Source organism: Pogoniulus pusillus, chromosome 9 (genome assembly GCF_015220805.1).
Source record: "Pogoniulus pusillus isolate bPogPus1 chromosome 9, bPogPus1.pri, whole genome shotgun sequence".
Taxonomy (NCBI): Eukaryota; Metazoa; Chordata; class Aves; order Piciformes; family Lybiidae; genus Pogoniulus; species Pogoniulus pusillus.
This window is the reverse complement of record NC_087272.1, coordinates 6409983-6430884: the sequence shown is the minus strand read 5'-3', so window position 1 is coordinate 6430884 and position 20902 is coordinate 6409983. Positions and strand designations below refer to the sequence as shown.

The 20902-nt window shown below is 46.7% G+C and overlaps 2 protein-coding genes across 7 annotated transcripts in view; one reads left to right on the top strand and one right to left on the bottom strand.

The window, feature by feature from the left end:
- The window catches only part of SLC39A8 (solute carrier family 39 member 8), a 93514-nt gene extending 80922 nt beyond the window's left edge, over positions 1 to 12592 (top strand). For both annotated transcript variants that reach the window (XM_064148404.1, XM_064148406.1), the window contains 5 exons: positions 395 to 551; positions 2423 to 2583; positions 7531 to 7663; positions 10796 to 10898; positions 12048 to 12592. Coding sequence is in view for 1 of the 2 variants with exons in the window: in XM_064148406.1 (XP_064004476.1) it covers positions 395 to 399 (5 nt within the window). In the remaining variant the exon portion in view is untranslated. The remainder of the gene's footprint in view (positions 1 to 394; positions 552 to 2422; positions 2584 to 7530; positions 7664 to 10795; positions 10899 to 12047) is intronic.
- The window catches only part of BANK1 (B cell scaffold protein with ankyrin repeats 1), a 202231-nt gene continuing 188420 nt past the window's right edge, over positions 7092 to 20902 (bottom strand). For 3 of the 5 annotated variants that reach the window (XM_064148402.1, XM_064148398.1, XM_064148399.1), the window contains 6 exons: positions 20325 to 20506; positions 17766 to 17829; positions 16183 to 16253; positions 13245 to 13431; positions 11575 to 11624; positions 7092 to 7849 (listed from right to left, as the gene is read on the bottom strand). In XM_064148402.1, the coding sequence (XP_064004472.1) occupies positions 11614 to 11624; positions 13245 to 13431; positions 16183 to 16253; positions 17766 to 17829; positions 20325 to 20506 (515 nt within the window). In that variant the 3' untranslated portion in view covers positions 7092 to 7849; positions 11575 to 11613. Of the gene's footprint in view, positions 7850 to 11574; positions 11625 to 13244; positions 13435 to 16182; positions 16254 to 17765; positions 17830 to 20324; positions 20507 to 20902 lie in introns of those variants that run through there. The other 2 variants (XM_064148400.1, XM_064148401.1) reach the window with 2 other exon arrangements.

Genomic DNA, 20902 nt, shown 5'->3' with positions numbered 1-20902 from the left:
GACTGGCCCTTGCCTAGGATGATTTTGTTTCCTCCCTGTTCTCGATGCAGTTCTGCCCCTGCACCTCTCCAGCTGATGCCTTGTCTTGGGGCCTGCTTTCTGGAATGACTCACTTCAGAGCTGCATCTCAGTAGTGCTGGTTTGTCAGGACAAACGTTGTAGCTGAGCAGCCAGTCTGCACAGTCCTGCCTCCCCCTTGTTGTTAACACCTCCTCAAGAATGTCTTCCTGCTCTCATCACAGAAGAGGTTTCTGACAAAGAAACACCTCTTCAGCATCACTTATGTACCTGCAAGGACCGCAGCTTCTTTAATAAAGTGAAGGCAGGCCTCCAGCTTTGCTCTCATTCTGCTGTGTATTGCACTGCTGTTGAAATGTTACTGTATTTCTCACAGGGTGAACATCCAGCAAGGCCACATCACACTCTCGTGGATGAGCTCAGCCAGAAGTGGATCATCTTCGAGCACTGACGACCCAGTGAAACCTCCCTTGTAGCGAGGCTCCTCCTGGCAGCTCCCTGTAAGGCATCTGGAGATGAGCTTTGGCTTGCTGGTAACTACAATCACTCTGAGTCTCTCTGTGCTGTATTCTTTCTCTTGGATGTCCCCATGTTTAAAACATGACTTCTGAATGGGTTATTGGTTGAAGTTTAATAGAACACCTGCTGGCAGCAGGAAGGGTAGAGCGGTGTCACTTTGCTGACTGGTCAGTTGGTGACTCTCTTATCTTGCAATGATGATAACATTTTAGAGCATCTACATCAGGGATCTTGTGTCAGAAAGGCTTTCAGGCTTTTGTTATTTACTTAGTCATTGGGTCAGCAAGCCCTGAGGACTTGGTGTTAGAATGTCAGCTAATAAACGTGTCTCAAGCTGAGTGGCATACCTTGAGGAAGCCCATGGAAGACCCTGCAGCAGAAGCCAGTGTCAATACTGTAACATCAGAGGGGTGGTGAGCAGATGCTTTTATCTTTATAGAAGCATAATGATTTTACTTGCAGCTTGCACATCATAAACTACACTGAGATTCAGAACTTCTCTTTGGAGAACAGGTTCAGGTGAAAAAGCATCCATGCCTTTATTTCTTCTCTGGGGCCTTGGCTGGGTGCCTGAGAGGATAGGTGGGTGGAATTTCTGTGTGTGTGTGAACAAATCCCAGGTGAACAAAAGCCCTGTTCTCAACTCTTAGCTTAGCCAGTGTGGCATTTCATACCACAAACATTATACTGGGTTACATACAACTTGTTACAGATTTTATGTGCTGACAGCAACTGATCTGAGCTACCGGACACAGGAGATGCTGAAAAGGGCTCTGAGAGGGTGAGAGGTTTTGCTTCTGCATTAAAATACCAGGAGTCAGGGGAGGTATTAAGTTAATTGTGTCAAATCCACCCTCAGCTGAAGATCTGAGGGATAAAAGCAAGCAAATCCGTAGCGTGGCAAAAGCATGTTTTCAGTAAAGTGACACTGCGAGGAGTTCTAACCTCTTTTTGGAACTACTCTGCACTCTGTAGCTTTACTTCCCTGTGTGCCCAGAGTGCTGCCCCAGCTGCAGGACCTGAGAATGCTATTGCTGTTCCTGCTCAAGACTGAAGTTGTTCCAGTGCTAGCTTTAGTGAATTTAAATATTTACTGTAGTTATACTTCTCTTGTGCAACAGTGAGAGGTGCATTTGCTGCCTGGAAGAATGTCACATCCTTTAGAAGTTGTGAGGTGATTGATACAGGGGGAGGAAAAAAAGGCACATGTGTATTGTGCAGGCTAACCTGAAATCTGTCAGTGCCTTCAGTGGCTAAAGCTTGCTTTTGGAAATTCCCTACTAAGCAAATGCTTCACTGATGAACAACCTGAAGAGTTGCCCCTGCTTAGCCTCTCCTCCCATTCGTGCTCAGGGGTTGCTGATGTTGTTTGCCTTTAAAATCCCATTAATGTTGCTGGGGCTCGAATTTGGTCTTTAAAACTTACAAGATCCTCTTTGCTGTTTTGTTACTCTGTTTCTTTGGTGTTTTAATTAACTTTTAGCAAAAGGGGATTCCCTGGCTGCTTTTCTAGCTGGAACTGCTTGGTGGCTGCTGCTGAAACCTGTTGCACTCTCACTGTCCTTGGTATGCTCAGAGCCGTGCGAGGGAAGCAGCAAAAGCAGAGCGCCAGAACTGCTTTGTTGTGGGTAATCCCAAAGTAGCCTGGGCTGGAAGCTGTGAATTATGGCAGAGTGTTACAGAAGCAGAACCTGCAGGTGTAGAGCCAGGGCACACTTCTCTTCTTTCCTGAGGGAAACTACAGCCTGGCTGCTAGCTTGTGTGCGTGGCACTGGTGCGGTTGCGCTCTTTCTTCTCCCCAGGGGAGCCTTTCCTCAGTGTAACTTTCTATGCTGTGTTTCTGTCAAGGTTCCTACCGTTCACCTCTCATCTCTACGTTTCCCAGGTGCCCCATCACAGGGGTGAAGGAGCTGCTCATCCACTGCCTCTCCACTGGCGGCACAGAGAGCACCTGGACCCTGTCCAGGAGGCCTGTGAGGACTGACACCCCTGCCCAAGAAAGGTTTCTTCACCTCCTCTACTGCAGAAACAAGCAACAAACTTCACGTGGGTACCTGCTGCTTTTCTGCAGGAAAATTCTCCTGATTAATAATTACTTTTTCCACCTGTGTGTCACCTCCTCAGCACTGCTTGTCAGGGGAATGTACTGACCAGCTAAGCTTAGAATGTAAACGTTGGGGGTTTTAGGTCAGGGAGGGGAACCTCTTGAGGGAAAATAGCAGCTTATGCACATTTAGATTGCCATGTAACTCCTCACACTCCATTTCTGCATGGCCAGGTAAGTGTTAAAACATCATAGCTCGTCTCCTGCCAAGCCTTGCAGTCTCCTGTCCCTCAGTTCATAGACACTGACTTAATTTCCAGATCTGTGAGGCATTACAGAGTTCACTGCTTGTGCTGTGGTTCACTTAGCTCTGGAGAAGTTGTTGAGATACTGTAATGTGTCCAGAGAAGGGCAACAAAGCTGGTGTGGGGCCTGGAACACAGCCCTATGAGGAGAGGCTGAGGGAGCTGGGGGTGTGCAGCCTGGAGGAGGCTCAGGGGTGACCTCATTGCTGTCTACAACTACCTGAAGGGACATTGTGGCCAGGTGGGGGGTGGCCTCTTCTGCCAGGAAACCAGCAACAGAACAAGGGGACACAGTCTCAAGTTGTGCCGGGGGAGGTCTAGGCTGGATGTTAGGAGGAAGTTGTTGTCAGAGAGAGTGATTGGCATTGGAATGGGCTGCCCAGGGAGGTGGTGGAGTGGCTGTGCCTGGAGGTGTTGAAGAAAAGCCTGGCTGAGGCACTTAGTGCCATAGTCTAGTTCAGGGGTCCTCAAACTTTTTCAGCAGGGGTCACGTTCACTGTCCCTCAGACACTGTCAGGGGCCAGACTGTAGTTTGGAAAAACATGAAGGAATTCCTGTGCACACTGCACACATTTTATTTGTAGTAGTGCACCAAAAAAACAGGGGCAAGAATGCAATATTTAAATTGAAGAACAACTGTAACTGACAAAACCAAGTAATATTTCAGTGTGAGCTATGGGCCTGCTTTTGGCTAATGAGATGGTCAGTGCTAGGTTCCACATTTGTCACTGCTAGTCATAGCAAGAGATGAAAGTGTTCATCAGTCACTCTGGATCCAATTGGAGATTTCAGGTGTTTCATTTGGGAACAACTCTGCTCACAGACATCGATGCTGCCAAAGAAGGCTGCAATTTTGAGTGCATGGTTCCTGAGATTATGATATGTCCCTGAGGGGAGAGATGCATAGAAATTAGTAAGGCTGCTTGATTTGAATGCACCTTTCAGTGAGTCACAAGACTGTAGTTCAGCCAATTCCATTTGGTAAATCAGACCAACAGTTCCAGTGTCCACAGAAAAGGGGTTCCAGAAAAGCTGTGTGTCCTGTTCATGGAGATGAAGCTCTTCAAATCTAATTTGAAACTCCTTTTGCAACATTTTTAGTAGATCCATACATGTTATGTTTGGGAATGCAGCTGCTGGTTTTTCTGCAGACAGGTTTTGATTTGTGGGGAGATGACAGAAGTTTTCCTCCTTTACTTGGCTAATGAGCAGGTCTGATTTGACTTGAAATGCTTTCACATGTGAATACATACCACAGGTGAGCTTCCCCTTTCCTTGAAGTTGGACGCTGAAATCGGTGAGTAGCTCTGTTACATGTGTCAGAAATGCAAGGTGCCATTTCCATTCTGCATCTTTGAGCTCTGGTACTTCTTTGTTTTCAGAAAGCATAAAAATCATAAACCTGTGGAAGTAACTCCTAAATCGTTTCAAAACTCTCCCAATGGACTTCTGTGTGGTACAGAATATCTTCCTAGGCAACATTTAGCTCAGAAACTCCTGAAACTGTCTGTGGTGTAGTGCATGAGCTCTAATGAAGTTAACACAAGAATCCACACTTTTCATGTCAGAGTCCAGCTTCAGCGATTCACAACACAGCACTTGTTGGTGGATGATGCAGTGTATGGCTATTGGATGGTTGTGTTTATCCATCTCTTTGTTAATGCATGCAACCACTCCTTCCATGGACCCCACCATGCTAGGAGCACCATCAGTTGTCACACTGAATAGCTTACCCCAGCCCAGCTCTGAATCATTCATACTTTGGCAAACTTTCTCATAGCTATCCTCTCCTGGAGTTGTTCCTTTGATGCTTTTCAGTGTAGCAAGCTCCTCTGTGACTTCCAAAGAATCATTTGTCCCACGAATGGAAATCAGGAGTTGTGCAGAATCAGGAACATCAGTGCTTTTGTTGAGTGCCAACGAGAAAGAGGAGGTTTGTAGCCAAGAGAGAGGCACCCAATGGTGGGGGACAGGTCCAGGTTGAGGATGAGGCGCTGGTTCCAGCCCAGCCCTGGCAGGTGCTTGGGGGCTGCAGAGGCTGTCGCATGGATTAAATGGCAGGTAGTGGCTGTTTGGTTTCCCCCCAACCCCTGGAGGGGAGGGGTTCTGTAGATACTGTCGGGACAGATTGAGCACCCTGGGGGAGGCTGTATCTGGCCTGTGGGCCCTAATTTGAGGACCCCTGGTCTAGTCGATTGCATAGGGCTGGGTGCTAGGTTGGACTGGATGATCTTGGAAGTCTCTTCCAACCCAGTTGATTCTATGATTTGTTTGGCAATACTAAGCTATGCTACCACATTTAAACAGCAGTCACTGAATGTTTCGAATTCCACAGCAGCATTTGTTGGGAATGTTCCTAACAAAAGTGGGTGTTTCCCCCAGAGAACAGATAATTTCCTGAGGATGTTTAATCTCAACCCATTTAAGATAGAGTTTTGTTAGCCTAAAGCTGTGTGTAGGACACAAAGTCGCAGGATTCTGCCGTTATTTTGAAATCCCAACATTGTCTTTTGGGCTTATTTTTTATTTGCAATGATTCTGCACATAGTATTTTGTTGACATTGGGAAAATGCTACAACCTCCACTCTTCCAAAGGTGAGTGCCACATGAACATGCTTAAGTTAAGGAGCAGGGTTCATTTCCACTCAGTTTCTGACTGTAAGCAGTTCTCAGTTCTTCCTAACTGCAATTTAAGTGAGGTGACTTTTTAAGGTGTCATCTGGTGATATGACTAGGGGGAACTGGAGCAAACCTAGAAGCGGGTAGATTCAGATTGGATGTCAGGAAGCAGCTCTTCACCAAGAGGGTGGTGAGACACAGGGTGCCCAGGGATGTGGTGGAAGCCCCAACCCTGGAAGTTTTTAAAGCCAGACTGAATGTGGCTCTGAGCAACCTGATTTAGTGTGTGGTGTCCATGCTGGTGGCAGAAGGATTGGAGCTAGATGATCCTTGAGGTCCCTTCCAGCCCTGACAATTCCCTGATTCTAATTCCAACCATCATGTAGTGTGCTGGCAGAGCAGAGATGCAGCAGCGATCCGGGTGTGAGGGGTAGCTGGCTATGAACAATTCAGGTTCCTAAAAGAGGTTAGTAAATTTAAGATCTCTGTGGTGGCAGTTTCAGCTAGCAGCTTGTTTGCTTGCTTTTTAAGAACAGTAGTGGAGAGCTCAAGAACCAGGGTGGGGCAAGCCTGCCTACTTATCTGGAAGTTAGAGTGTTCTCTTAAACCCGCTGCAGGTTGCAGAAGAGATCTTTTTGGTTTTGGTGTCCACGTTTGTGTATGAGGAGGGTGAGTCTTCTGGCATACTCCTTGCATCCCCACATAGAGTCACAGAATCTGTCAGGGTTGGAAGGGACCACAAGGACCATCTAGTTCCAACTCCCCTGCCATGCCCAGGGACACTCTACCCTAGATCAGGCTGCCCACAGCCTCATCCAGCCTGGCCTTAAACACTCCAGCCATGGGGCCTCAACCACCTCCCTGGGCAACTCATGCCAGGCTCTCACCACTCTCATGCTGAACAACTTCCTCCTCACATGCAGTCTGAATCTCCCCACCTCCAGCTTTGTCCCACTCCCCCAAGTCCTGTCACTCCCTGATAGCCTAAAAAGTCCCTTCCCAGGTTTTTTGTAGGCCCCCTTCAGATACTGGAATGCCACAAGAAGGGCACCTCGGAGCCTCCTCTTCTCCAGACTCAACTCTTCCAGTCTGTCTTCATAGGAGAGCTGCTCTCCCTCTGATCATCCTTGTGGCCCTTCTCTGGACACACTCCAGGATGTCCACATCCCTCTTGTAATGGGGGCTCCAGAACTGGATGCAGTACTCCAGGTGAGGTCTCACCAGAGCACAGCATTGAGGGAGAATCACCTCCCTTGACCTGCTGGCCACACTTCTCCTGATGCAGCCCAGGCTCTGGGCTGCAAGTGCCCACTGCTGGCTCCTGTTGAGCTTCTCATCCACCAGCACCCTCAAGTCCCTCTCCTCAGGGCTACTCTCCAGCCACTCACTGCCCAGCCTGTATTTGTGCTTGGGATTGCCTTGACTCAATGATCAGTTAAATCCCAGAGTCTGGCACTGTGGCAGTGCAGACCCTTACACCCACCAACCACATTCATTTCTTCACCTTGCTGTGTAAATGCAGTGGAGATTCTCTTGGTTTTGGTGTATCACTTACCTTACAACTTACCAAATGAAACACAACGTCCTTGTAAACCAAAATCTTGTAATGGCTTTAATGCATTAGCAGGTGATTGGTACTGATTTATAGTTTGACTACTTCAAGTAGTGATGGAGCACAATTATTATCCTTAGGAAAGACAAATTTCTAGATGAGATTTACACAGAAATGTCTTAACAAGAAGTAAAAACTGAATTCCCTGTGTTACAGCTTCACAATCATCGTAACCTTTCATGTCTTCCTCTTTCATTCATTCAAACAACTATCAAGCATTATGGGAAAAATGAACTGATAGAAGAGAGATAAATTGTTACATCTTGGCTGCTTTTGTTGATTAATTTTTCTTCATGGAAAATCCTCAGCTGTCATCTTGAAAAAACAATGGCAAAGAAAAAACAAAGTGAAATTCAGTGCTAGCTTTATCAGGAGTCTTACAACTTGCTTTAGTGACGCTGGAATTCTTCTAGAGCTGGCCCAGGAGAGAAATTCCAGGACTCCAAAGTGCAACGATGACCACACAGCGCTGGAATGATGCAGTCTGGAGACATGAGGGCTGCCAAGCAGAGGAAGCTGATGTGCAGCTGGCAGAAGAATTGCACTGTAAGTAGTAATGGGAAATGCCTGCTACTGTATAGACAGCTTATGTTTGTTTAGAATGAGATCAAACATTGCATTTGTGGAAATGAGTAGGAGAGAATCAAAAACACAGTCTGCTCCTTCAGATTCACCAGCTGGATCTCAGCTCTCTCATTCTCCTTCCTGCTTGCATAAGGGAGTTGTGATGATCTGTGGGGTAGACATCAGCAAGGCAGTTAGGAACTTCATACTGGAGTTGGAGCTCAACTGTTTGGAGAGTCAGAATGTTAGCAACAGAAACACAGTTTTGGAATGTTTTTATCTTCTTTGATTGGTAATAACCACAGCACTCAGAAGCCTCTTTGCAATTTGTCATTAAAAAACAGGGCTCTGTCTATCAGGAATGGTGTGGTCAGCAGGAGCAGGGAGGTCATTCTGCCCCTGTACTCTGCACTGGTTAGACCACACCTTGAGTATTGTGTTCAGTTCTGGGCTCCCCAGTTTAAAATGGACGTTGAGATGCTTGAGCGTGTCCAGAGAAGGGCGAGGAGGCTGGGGAGAGGCCTTGAGCACAGCCCTACGAGGAGAGGCTGAGGGAGCTGGGATTGGTTAGCCTGGAGAAGAGGAGGCTCAGGGGTGACCTTATTGTTGTCTACAACTACCTGAGGGGTGGTTGTGGCCACGGGGAGGTTGCTCTCTTCTCTCAGGTGGCCAGCACCAGAACGAGAGGACACAGCCTCAGGCTGCGCCAGGGGAGATTTAGGCTGGAGGTGAGGAGAAAGTTCTTCCCTGAGAGAGTCATTGGACACTGGAATGGGCTGCCCGGGGAGGTGGTGGAGTCGCCGTCCCTGGGGCACTTTAAGGCAAGGTTGGACGTGGCACTTGGTGCCATGGTCTAGCCTTGAGCTCTGTGGTAAAGGGTTGGACTCGATGATCTGTGAGGTCTCTTCCAACCCTGATGATACTGTGATACTATGATATGATATGATACTATGATACTATGACTGCATTTAGGTTGTGGATTCTTTTTCACTTAGGAGGAAGCTGAGTGGTACAGACAGTGTGGGTGGGCACACCACTGAATGTACTGCAGCACGTTTAGAACAAGCACTGGAGCTGAAAAACCCCCAGCTTCACTCTATTGGGTTCCCTCCAAGAGCGAGCACTTCAGATCATGCAGGTAGTTAGTTTATCAGAGAATCTTAGAATTGCACCTTCAAGGCATGTTTTCCCAGCACATGGCAGTAAATGATCATTTCCTTCCCCACAGAAAACTAATATGTCTTCCTGAAGGTGGTGTAATGTAGAAGAGAGGGACAAACTCACCCCCCCAGATTACCAAGCTCTTCTTTCAGTCTTGCCAAGACCATTCTGCTGTGGCACACATGTGGCACATAGATTCACAGAGCGGTTTAGGCTGGAAGGGACCTTAAAGATCACCTAGTCCCAACCCTCCTGCCATGGGCAGGGACACCTCCCACTAAAACAGGTCACTCAGGGTCTCATCCAAACTGGCCTTGAACTCCTCCAGGGAGGGGGCCTCCATAGCCTCCCTGGGCAACCTGTGCCAGTGTCTCACCATCCCTAAGCTCTAGTCTAGACCTGCCCTCCTCAAGACTGATTTATCACAGTATCACAGTATCATCAGGGCTGGAAGAGACCTCAGAGATCATCAAATCCAACCCTTTACCACAGAGCTCAAGGCTAGACCATGGCACCAAGTGCCACGTCCAATCCTGCCTTGAACAGCTCCAGGGACGGCGACTCCACCACCTCCCCGGGCAGCCCATTCCAGTGTCCAATGACTCTCTCAGTGAAGAACTTTCTCCTCACCTCCAGCCTAAATTTCCCCTGGCGCAGCCTGAGGCTGTGTCCTCTCGTTCTGGTGCTGGCCACCTGAGAGAAGAGAGCAACCTCCTCCTGGCCACAACCTCCCCTCAGGTAGTTGTAGACAGCAATAAGGTCTCCCCTGAGCCTCCTTTTCTCCAGGCTAACCAATCCCAGCTCCCTCAGCCTCTCCTCGTAGGGCTGTGCTCAAGGCCTCTCCCCAGCCTCGTCGCCCTTCTCTGGACACGCTCAAGCATCTCAATGTCCTTCCTAAACTGGGGGGCCCAGAACTGAACACAGGACTCAAGGTGTGGTCTAAGCAGTGCAGAGTACAGGGGCAGAATGACCTCCCTGCTCCTGCTGACCACATTTATAGAACGGTTTGTGTTTCCACGTGAGTGCTTTGCTTTCCAAACACTGCTATATTTAGTGCTGTGTGTTGCAAAGGCCTCACCAACCTGGAGACAGACAACAGCAAGCAAGCTATGGAGAGGCCATGCTTTGCAGAGGAGGAAAGCCCTGGAGTTTGGTGTGGAGCATTCATAAGCACAATTGAACGAGATGGATAAATTGTGTTTTGCAGGTTCTCCCATGTCTAATTCATCTTCCCTCTCTCACATAATTTTCTAACAGTGACAGAGATCACCTATTCTGATCTCAGGGGTAATCTCCCCCTGCCCTTGTGTGATTTATCTTGCCTCAAGCAATCTGCAATCCATCAGCACTTCTGTTGGTGCTGGAGCTTTTAGCGTTCAGAGCTCTTTTACCCGGTAGTGTAGGTGACTTCTCAGCTCCACTCAAGGAAATAGCTCTGTTAGGAGTTAAGCAGCCTCTTGAAGGAGGAATTAGAAGTTTTCATCTTCAGATCACGCCACAAAACTATTTTTTCGGGTCTCATGAGAATTTTAGGGGAGAGGGGGGACCCAAATGAGCGACTGAGAGAATAAGCAGCAACAGAAGAGGTACCTATTGTTCTGTGGTATGGGCATTGTAAGCAGGGCAGCCGGCTCCAGAAATGAGGCATGGAAGCAGATCTCACAAGCAACTGCTCCCTCCTTTACATGAGAAGAGAGTGGCAGAAAAGGCCTCACTGAAGATCATTCATTTTCAGTGCCACAAGAGCAATGCTACACCAGCATAATTCATTATTCCTCCCACTTGGGAAAGATGGAGAAGGCAGAGTAACACAGCCTTTGGAATTACATTTGTCTTCAGGAATGAACTGTATCACTTTGTTCCTGTGAACAACTATTTAATCCCTTTTACAATGCATCATTACAAATGCTACTCGTGTCTAAAATGTCAAACTTTCATTTGGAATTTTTTCAGGTCTAAACTCATCTGAAGGAAAGGAAACCAAGGGAAATCCAGCTCTGACTTTAGAATCCGTTTGCCACAACCTGTCCTTGCAGAGATCAGTGAACTGAAAAAGGTCAGTGCCTGAGAGAACAACTAAGGGTTGGGGAATTTGTGAAATATCTCAAGGAAATCCTGGTAAATTTGTTCTCAACACAGATTCAACTGATTAAAAACCTCACCAAAAAACAACTACCCACCACAGAAGGAACACAGGTAGCCAACAGTAATTAAAACTTCCAACTGTAAAAGACCTCATTAGTTGCCAAAAAGCAAGACACAACCATTAACACAAACACAAGACAACTCTGCAGTGGAGACCATAATCACCTGTAAACTCTCCAGCACTGCAGTCACCATTGGTCTCTTGGCTGAGCAGCATTTCTGGACACATCCTTGCACCCCTCTGTTGCTAGTCACTGTGTGTGTGCAGTCAGTATGTAAGCTCAATTAGTCACAGGAACTAATGGGAGCTCCCTTCACCTGGACACACAAGTCAACTGAGTGTCTAACTGCATGCAAATCTGCCCTGCAGCAGCAAAAACAGAGAATCCAAAAAACCCAGCCAACCAAACTTCTGGTAGAAAGCAGAATGTGTGGTAGCTGTGGTTTATCTTGTGAAGGCAGACCTCTGAGAGGCACTTCCATTCTGCTGTCACACAAGTGCACTCTGATGGAGAGCACTTCCACAAGCGTTAGTTTCCATGACAAATAATGTCTCTGTGTATGTGTGTTCATATAGAAGCTCTTACCTCTGCTAATTAGGCATCTGTTCCTTCTCTGTTGGGTTCCTAGTTGGAGACTGAAAAGAAGTGAATGCAATTAATAAATAGCCATGTACATCAGTGCTAAATTAGGCCAGTGCAGAAGGCCTTTCAAGGGTAACTCAACAAGTGCATGCTTAGGTGGGGTCGATTTTAACATGTTTTGCTACAAATATGAATACAGCATAGAATCATAGAATCAACCAGGTTGGAAGAGACCTCCAAGATCATCCAGCCCAACCTAGCACCCAGCCCTAGCCAGTCAACCAGACCATGGCACTAAGTGCCTCAGCCAGGCTTTTCTTGAACACCTCCAGGGATGGTGACTCCACCTCCCTGGGCAGCCCATTCCAATGCAAATCACTCTCTCTGCCAACAACTTCCTCCTAACATCCAGCCTAGACCTCCCCCAGCACAACTTGAGACTGTGTCCCCTTGTTCTGTTGCTGGTTGCCTGGCAGAAGAGACCAACCCCCACCTGGCTACAACCAGCACAAGTCCCTGGGAGCAGAGGAGCAAGAGGCATCTGCAGAGAGAACGGCAGGAGGTGGACTGTGCAGAAATCTCTCTTCTAACATCGGGGCTGGTCTGTACTGGTGACAGTGAGGAGAAGCTGAAGGGTACAGAGACACATCTCTCTTTGTGAGCAACTCAGCCAGCAGTTTGAGTGTGGGATGGCCTCATGAAGCCCTGATTTGGTGATGATTGGGTAAGAAACTGATTTTTTATTTTCTTGATGTTAAATTCATACATGATGCCTGGTTACAATACTTAAGAAAGTGAAACCCAGGCTATAGATACAGCTTCACAAGTCCAGTGCACACTTGTAAACTACCACCAAATGACTATTTTGAAGACTAGGAGTCCTGACTGAAATATATACTGTTAGAAAAGACTTTATCTCCTTACTACTTCCATGCTTTCCTCCCTCTGCACACATACTAAGGCTCGTGGGTGCTTATTTCAACTTTAAGTGGTTTGATTAAAGGAGTTTGTGTTTCAATGTTACTATTAGAGTTTGTTCATCTTCCTATTAACCACTTTCCATTGTCTCTAGTAGGTCAATGTGCTCAGCACCAAGTGCTGGTGTTTTAGTTTTCAGGGAACTCAGATGTGACCTGCACTCTGGAGTGGCATCAACTGATGACTAGGCAATGGGTGAGTAGCTTGGACTGAAAGCAAGGTGCTGATGAAGGCTGAGGAAGGAAGCCAGGCATTTGGGAAAGCAAACATAATCAATAACCTGCCAGTCTGCAGAAGGTGCTGAGGAAGAGACTTGGTCTTTGGCAGCTGGCTGTGCAGACTTCATTAATCCAGACCCACTGTACTGTCAGAGGCATCGAACTCAGGACTTGGAAGGTGGTGTGGAGGATGCTGTTGTAGCAGTGGGTGACCTGGCTGTTTACAGTGCCTTACAGGAGCAGGTCAGTATAAACGAGTCTCTAGCATCTGACACTAAAGTTGGCCTCCTTGGGCACTCGTTTTAACAGCCAAGAAATAAATGGTTTCAGTAGAGTTGCCTGTGGGAAAAGCTTTCCACAGCCTGCCTCCTACCTTGCCAAGGGTCCCACGGGTGGAACAACATGAATTGCTTGTTTGCCCCACAGGATATTTATCACTGGAAGACCACTAAGCATGAGACGTCTCCCAAGCCTTACCTTTGTTTAAAACTATAAGCTGCTGGCATTGAAATAATAAGCTGGCATTAACATTTGATTCATGCTTTCTTGGTCTTCTGAAGTCCACCTGAGATACTGTTTGTCTTCTCCGGCCTCTCTCTTGCCTCCCTGGCAACAGTGAAGAGGTGACACTACTCACTGCTACTACTGCACCACTCAGTTCTTGCTACTATGCCAAGAGAGGAAACAGAGTTATCAGCCATTCCCTGCTTTGATGAGGCTGTATCCCTAAAGACTAAGTTCAAGGGCCTACAGAGCTTAGCTTTGAGGCAGCAACTGCAAGCAATTCCAACCATCTAATGTAGTTTCTGCACTCTTGCACTTTACATTTAGCTGCTGGATGACTAAATCTGTGGGATGTGGTGCGTAAGGTGCTGTAAGGCAAACACATTGGAAGGCAGATTCTGAAATGTCAGTTTCAGGAACAGCCAAATGAGATTTACACAGGTAATTCACGGGTCCAAAGATGTAGATAGGTGTCAGATAGGCTACCCAACACACCTTTGCCTCACTGTGGGTGCATTCTGGCTCTGTCCCAATTCAATAATGTCTCCCCAAGAACACCTGTGACTGAGGACTTCAAACAGCCAGGTGGGGGTTGGTCTCTTCTACCAGGCAACCAGCAGCAGAACAAGGGGACACAGTCTCAAGTTGTGCCAGGAGAAGTACAGGCTGGATGTTAGGAGGAAGTTGTTGGCAGAGAGAGTGATTGGCATTGGAATGGGCTGCCCAGGGAGGTAGTGGAGTCGCCATCCCTGGAGGTGTTGAAGAAAAGCCTGGCTGAGGCACTTAGTGCCATGGTCCAGTTGACTGGCTAGGGCTGGGTGCTAAATTGGACTGGATGATCTTGGAGGTCTCTTCTAACCTGGTTGATTCTATGAATTGAATAGTTTCAGTTCTGTCATTTCTCTCTCTGTCTTCCTTCTCTTCTGCTCTAGTACTCCACAGTTGGGAAGGTGGCTCTCCAAAATGTGAATCAAATATACTGCAGCCAGTAGGCTACTTTTAGATCAGTACTTCAGCAGTGTCAGGAAGGAGGCCCAGGACAGTCTTAAATATCTTTAAAAATTCATGGCCACTCAGATTTCAAAATGGAGCTTTTTTTTCTTGTCCCAAATTTTCCATGGAATTTTATTAAAGATACACTTTTGTCATCTTGGAAGAAAAGTTATTCTTTTATATAAGCAAGACCATATGCTTATTGCAGAGTAATGAGATAAACCTTTGTTCTGTGCCTGCACTTTCTGCAAATGAACATTCCAAGTGCTTAGTCCTTTAGTTATTCTTAAAGTAGATTTTTTAGAGGTATTTTGCTCCAAGAGTGACAGAAATTTTTGCCTTGCAGGTTTTTTCTCTTTTTTTAGTTCCATATTAAGACTGTTGCAAAATGAGATGTGACCTTTCAGATAGCATCAAGTGTTATAATGGAAGACTGAACCAAGTGCCACTGTCATTAATAACCTTCATTACAGTGGAAGCAAGATCAAACTTATCAAGACACTAAAAATTACATTCCACACTAATTTATAGGAGATATTTTCTTTTCTCATTAAAATAAAATCACATTCCTTTTCTAACAGGCTTCTGATGTGATCTCTCTAAATCCTCCATCAGGGCTTCCACAATTGCCTCTGAGAATGACTAATCCTATTTCAAGCATGGAGGCTGGAGATTGGAGGCCCATCTGTTCAAAGGTGTCAATGGAGGGTCCTGTCTTGGAAGGTAAATAGGCCTATTAGATGTCCTGGCTTGCCCCACCCTTCTGCTGATCTGGGAAGTAAGGGAGGAAAACAAAGGCTTGGGTGGGCTGTTATGTCCCCTCCCAAAGTGATAAATGGTTTCATAGAATCACAGAATCAACCAGGTTGGAAGAGACCTTCAAGATCATCCAGTCCAACTTATCCCCCAGCCCTAGCCAGTCAACTAGACCATGGCACTAAGTGCCTCATCCAGGCTTTTCTTCAACACCTCCAGGGATGGTGACTCCACCACCTCCCTGGGCAGCCCATTCCAATGCCAATCACTCTCTCTGTGAAGAACTTCCTCCTAACATCCAGCCTATACTTTCCCCGTCACAACTTGAGACTGTGTCCCCTTGTTCCTGGTAGACCTAATATGGTCAGTTTGGCAAATGCCATTTTAACTGGTGGATCTCTGTGGCCAAAGGAGCCAGCACACTTGGGCAAATAATAGAAACTGAGCTAAGTTGCAAGCTGCTGCTTCTGCCTTGCTGCCTCACAGAGCTGCCTCCACCTCACTGCTCTGGGACAACATGTTCTGCTCTGCCTTGTGCTTCAGACAAGCTTAGCCCTGATGTTCTGGACTTGAACTACCTGGAAACTTAGGTGCCTCGAGGTTCTCAGAAGGCGGCATTTAAGTGCCTCACCATGTGGCAAGAAGTGCTACCGACATTGTGCCCTCTGCACATCTGCCAGAGATCCTGTCTGCACCTCTGCAAACCTCTGTGCCAAGAGGAACCAGGATCAGGTTAGAGATCATCTGCCTCTTTCCCAGCAGCCTGGGAAGATCTAGAAGCCTCTCAGCAGCTGAGCTGAGTTCCAACACTGCCAGAAAGGAGCCAGGGGCTACCTTGAAATTTCTACTCCACTGCAGTGAGTAGAACAGAGTTCCCCTAGGGCTCCAGGTTACCTATTTGCAAGTGGGGCAAAGCCATTTCGTGGCTAAACTTTTCCAATGTTTTGATTCTCCTAAATGAATTAATTCCCCATAAGCATCCCTGTGAAGATTTTCCCTGCCAAATTAGAACCCAAATTTTAACTCATTAGTATATAGTTAGGTGTTAACTGCATATCTTCTAATTCCTGCCTCTTTACTTGCCACAACTAAATCAAGTCCCTGTGCAAATGTGGAAGATAGGAGTGACATCTGAGACCGGCCACCATCCACCTGTACCTACCGCTCTGGTAAATGCCATGTGGAAGAGGAAGTCTAGAAAAGGAATGCTCTCTGGTCTGCTTTCCTTAGGAGCTGCAAAAGAGAAAGGAAGGCAACTGTTACTTTTGTTTCAGGCAGTTTATGTCTGTCTGGACTTAGCTGCTGGTCTTCTGAGAAGCATCTTTCCTTTTGCTACCAGTGTGTGTCCAGCTGGAGCAGGAGTTTCACCTTTTATAAGTTCTTGGGTCCAAGAATTTAAATCTCTGATAAATTTCTGGGTGCTGCTGGGCAAGACAGAAGCCTCCACAGTGATTCCTTCCACTGTAGTTCTGCAGTGTCTGGCGGCAGAGCAGGCAGTGGAAGGGAGGGCAGAGAGGTTAAGATCAGAAGGGAACACAGCCATCGGTCTCCAAGTTCCCAGACACTCACAACATTTACAGTTCTGCTGTTGACAAAACATTTCTGCTGCTCTCATTCAGTAACTGAACTCTGGAGAGAGAGAACAGCGCCAGAGGCAGGACTAATGTGGCTGCCCAAGGAAACCCTACAGACAAATACTTCCCAAGAATCACCCTCAGGTCGTCCTGAGCTGCCACTTCTCTATAGAAAACAGACTGCAGGAACAAATGTTTGGTTCCTGCTCAGTGCTGCACCCCTGCCAACCAGGCAGGATATGTCACCTGAAATAGAAATGGGCTGAACTGCAGCTCTGCCACTGGGGCCAGCAAGATTTTTCCTCCCTTGCAGTATCTCACAAGTCCACATAAACACAACTGTCTAACAAAATGATGCAGGCAGTACTGTGAATTGATTCAGCCAGGCTCTGAGCAGCCTGATCTAGTTAAAGATAGCCATGCTCACTACAGGGGCACGGGACTGGATGACCTTTACAAGTCCATCCCACCCAAAAGGGTTCTAGGAATTGTAATTCTATGACAGTTTTCTTTCATTTATTAGCACCTGATGCATTTAGGTGCTAATTTAAAATACTGAGCTACAAAGGATGCTGAAGCTTCTCTTTCAAGAACACACATCCTGGTGTTTACAGAAATCACATGTCTAAAGTCAACACCATCCTAAGACAATCTTTTCATGACCACAAGGTAAAATAGTTTGGAGGAAATGCAGGTGATTTACACTGCTGCAGATGACATTCAATCACAAAGGGGGAAAAAAGGCATCCTAAGTGATCAGTGGCACAGCTTTTATTAATGACTCAGAATACTAAACTGCTGTAGCAGTGGCAGGCTCATTGAGAATGTGTAAGTGCAAACTGACAGCTGATTTACCAATAAAATATGGACATCATCAACTAAGTTGTTCTAAAGAAATGATCCGCCCTAATCGTGATGAAGCAGTAGGAAATGGGCTACAGAAAAGCTAAACCACAAGGACTTGAGAAATGTTCTGCCCCATCACCTGGCAGTGAGCTCACCTTCGGGATGAAATCTTGACCCTGCTGAAGGCTTGATTACCCTAAAATAGCTTAAGTGTGGTCAGGTACAGAAAATGTTCATTACAAATCCAGGGCCTGAGCCAAAAGTCTGCAGTATACTTACAGTTCAAGGCTTCGGTGTTCTGAAAGGCAGAGCAAGTGCAACTTACCACTTGGAGTCTCCTTTTCTAGCCTGTTTCCAGTAGAGGTCTCTCTCAGGTGGTGCACTCTTTCCTTTAAATGAAAAACAAGCGTTAAGCCAGCAGCAGCAGCAATCTGTAATGGAGCTTTACTGTAGAAACAAGGAATAAGCACAAAAAGCTGAGTTCTTTGGCGTTCTGAGCCCCAGGCTTCTCTCGCCAGGAAAAGAACTAAAGAACTGGAAACTGTCTGTGGTGTGCTTATTTCATTCTTTATACCTTTGAGACTTGTGGAGTTTGTTCCCATCAGTAAGCTACATTAATGCCAGCATTAGATTACAGAGGCTTGGGGGTTATTTGTCACTACAAACAAGTGGTTCTCCCCTCAAAAATCCCAGTGATGACCAGACAACTGCAGTGATAGCATGTACGTTCATACAGACAGAGAGTGGATGGGGTTGGAAAGGACCCTGAAGATCATCTAGTTCCAACTCCCCTGGCATTGGCAAGGCCACCCTGAAGGCCTCATCCAGATGAGCCTTGAACAATTTCGGGGGGCACCCACAACCTCCCTGGGCACCTCTTGGAGAAGTCAATTAATCACCCACCCATTGTACCATAGACTTGTCTAGCTGTATACTGGATGTTTTCTCCAGAAGGGCACTGAGAGAGACAGTATCAAAAGCTCTTCTAAAATCACAAGCCAGCAGATTTACTGGCTTCCCTTGATCAGCCAGGTGGTTGCCCTTCTCATAAAAGGAAATGAAGTTGGTTAAGCAGGACTTCCCTTTCATCATGCTCATGCTGGGGTAACAGTGAAAGACTTTCCTCCAGCACAAAATCAAACAGAAGTCCTACATGCAAGGCAGGGTATAAACTAGAAGGCAGAGCTTTCCCTGAAGCAGTGAAAACGGGGCAACAAAATACTTCTCAAAGTACAGGCATCTTGTAGTTAACCAAGAAAAAAAAGAGACACTGAGTGCTGCCATCCCTGCGTGGACTCAGTATCATGTTCCTCCACAAGCGGCTCTGCTGTCTGAGAGAGCAATATGAGCAATTCCCACCCAGTGCTTGGCTGCAGACTGGGCAGTGAGCATCCACCACACTCTGGCCCTGCTGCCCAACAGCCAGTGCTGTGCTGCTGGTGCCCAGTCTGAGAACAAGGCTCCTAACCCATTCTGCTGTTAAGTGTTCGGCTGTGATGCCAAAGCTCACACTATTCCTTCAGTAAGGGAAAACACAAAGAACATTTCATCTCTCCTCACTGGCAGCGCCTGAAAGCTCTCCCACTCTGCAGAGCAGCAGACTAGCTTTGCCTTTCCTCTGTCTACTAAATGCACTTAAAGGACAATAAGGAAATATTTTTGTTCACGCAGGATCTCATTTAAGATGAGGGGGATAAGCTCTTCCTCCAGCTGTCTTGTTCAAAGTAATTAAAAAGCCTCACTGTGCCTTGCTCCTTAGCTACTAGCTTTGATGCAGTTCACAGAATCACAGAATCAACCAGGTTGGAAGAGACCTCCAAGATCATCCAGTCCAACCTATCCCCCAGCCCTAGCCAGTCAACCAGACCATGGCACTAAGTGCCTCATCCAGACTCCTCCTGAACACCTCCAGGGACGGTGACTCCACCACCTCCCTGGGCAGCCCATTCCAATGCCAATCACTCTCTCTGGCAACAACTTCCTCCTAACATCCAGCCTATACTTCCCCCAGCACAACTTGAGACTGTGTCCCCTTGTTCTATTGCTGGTTGCCTGGCAGAAGAGACCAACCCCCACCTGGCTACAGCCTCCTTTCAGGTTGTAGACAGCAATGAGGTTACGCCTGAGCCAGGCTAAACAACCTCAGCTCCCTCAGCCTCTCCTCATACTTCATCAGTTTTGCATAGTGTCAGTCATTTCCAGTGCTTTTTATTTGGAAGTTAACACTATTTTTGCACAAGAGAAGTCTGGTGATGATTGACAATAGCTTTCCAGATGAGCTGAAGTAACCAGTTCTTTCAGTGACTCACTGTGTGGCCTTATTGTAAATCCTGGCTTTGTGCACCTCAATTTACTGCATCTACTGACTAGAAAGGAGCTGAAGAGCACTGCTGTAATTGTGAGTTTCACTAAGTAGATTCAGCACGTTCAGCCAGGCACAAAACCTGACCTAAGTCAATACGTATTAACAACGTATGCTTGATAGAGTTAGTTAGCTGACGCCGATTAATGCTGCATTTGGTTTGTTCAGCTAGAGAAGGTTTGTGGTTTCATAAAAGATGCACAGACCTAAGCATCACCTCATAGTTCAGAACGAAAACCTTAAAGATGAACATGTTTAACTCATTTTTTTCCCCACCAAATGCAGCAGCACCTCAAGTTAGGCAAAATAAACTGAATAAGCTTCTCAAGCAATCAAACACCAGTGGAAAATGATAGCGAGAAGATTCAGAACCATAAGCAGCAAGTTCCTGGGAAAGCTGACAAGAGTATAAATCATGACTCCTACTTTCTGAGCTCACACGTAGGAGATGAAATACAAGAGTTTGTTTTGGGAGCCTCAGATCAAGCTTCCCCTTCAGAAACATAAATTTCAGACTCGTACCTGTTGAGGGGTCTGTAGTCTCTGGTTTTCGTTCTGCCACTGTTTAAATCTGTCAAGGGCTTCATCCACAGAAATGGCCCCCCTCTTCACCTGCTCCTGCAAGTGGATGAGTTCCTCCTGTTCAGCAGGCAGGCTGTGTTTCACAGCGCTGTCAGACGATGTGCCAGGGTGGCCTCTCTGTGCTGCTCCAGAATGCAGAGAGGTGAAGGGAGAAAGCCTCGATTAACCTACTTCACTCCTTTCTCTGAAGGGTGAAGCACTTTTTTTCAGCAAAGGCATGGAAGTGATTTTTAACATCTGACATCAATAAAAAGACAACATCGTTAGGGTGGCTCCTCCCCTCCATCCTTTCTGCTTTGGGGTTTTGTTTATTTCTCAGTGAGGTAAGTGCAACAAAGCAATGAGGATTCTCCCAGTACTTCTTGGCAGCAAAATAGCATCTTGGAAATTTCCTTCCTTACTCTTGCTAACAGTAATATCACTGTTACTAAGTCCTCCTCTGCAGGGCTGCTCTCAATTCACTCACCATGCATCCTGCACTGATACCAGGGATTGCTTCCACTCAGATGCAGGAACCA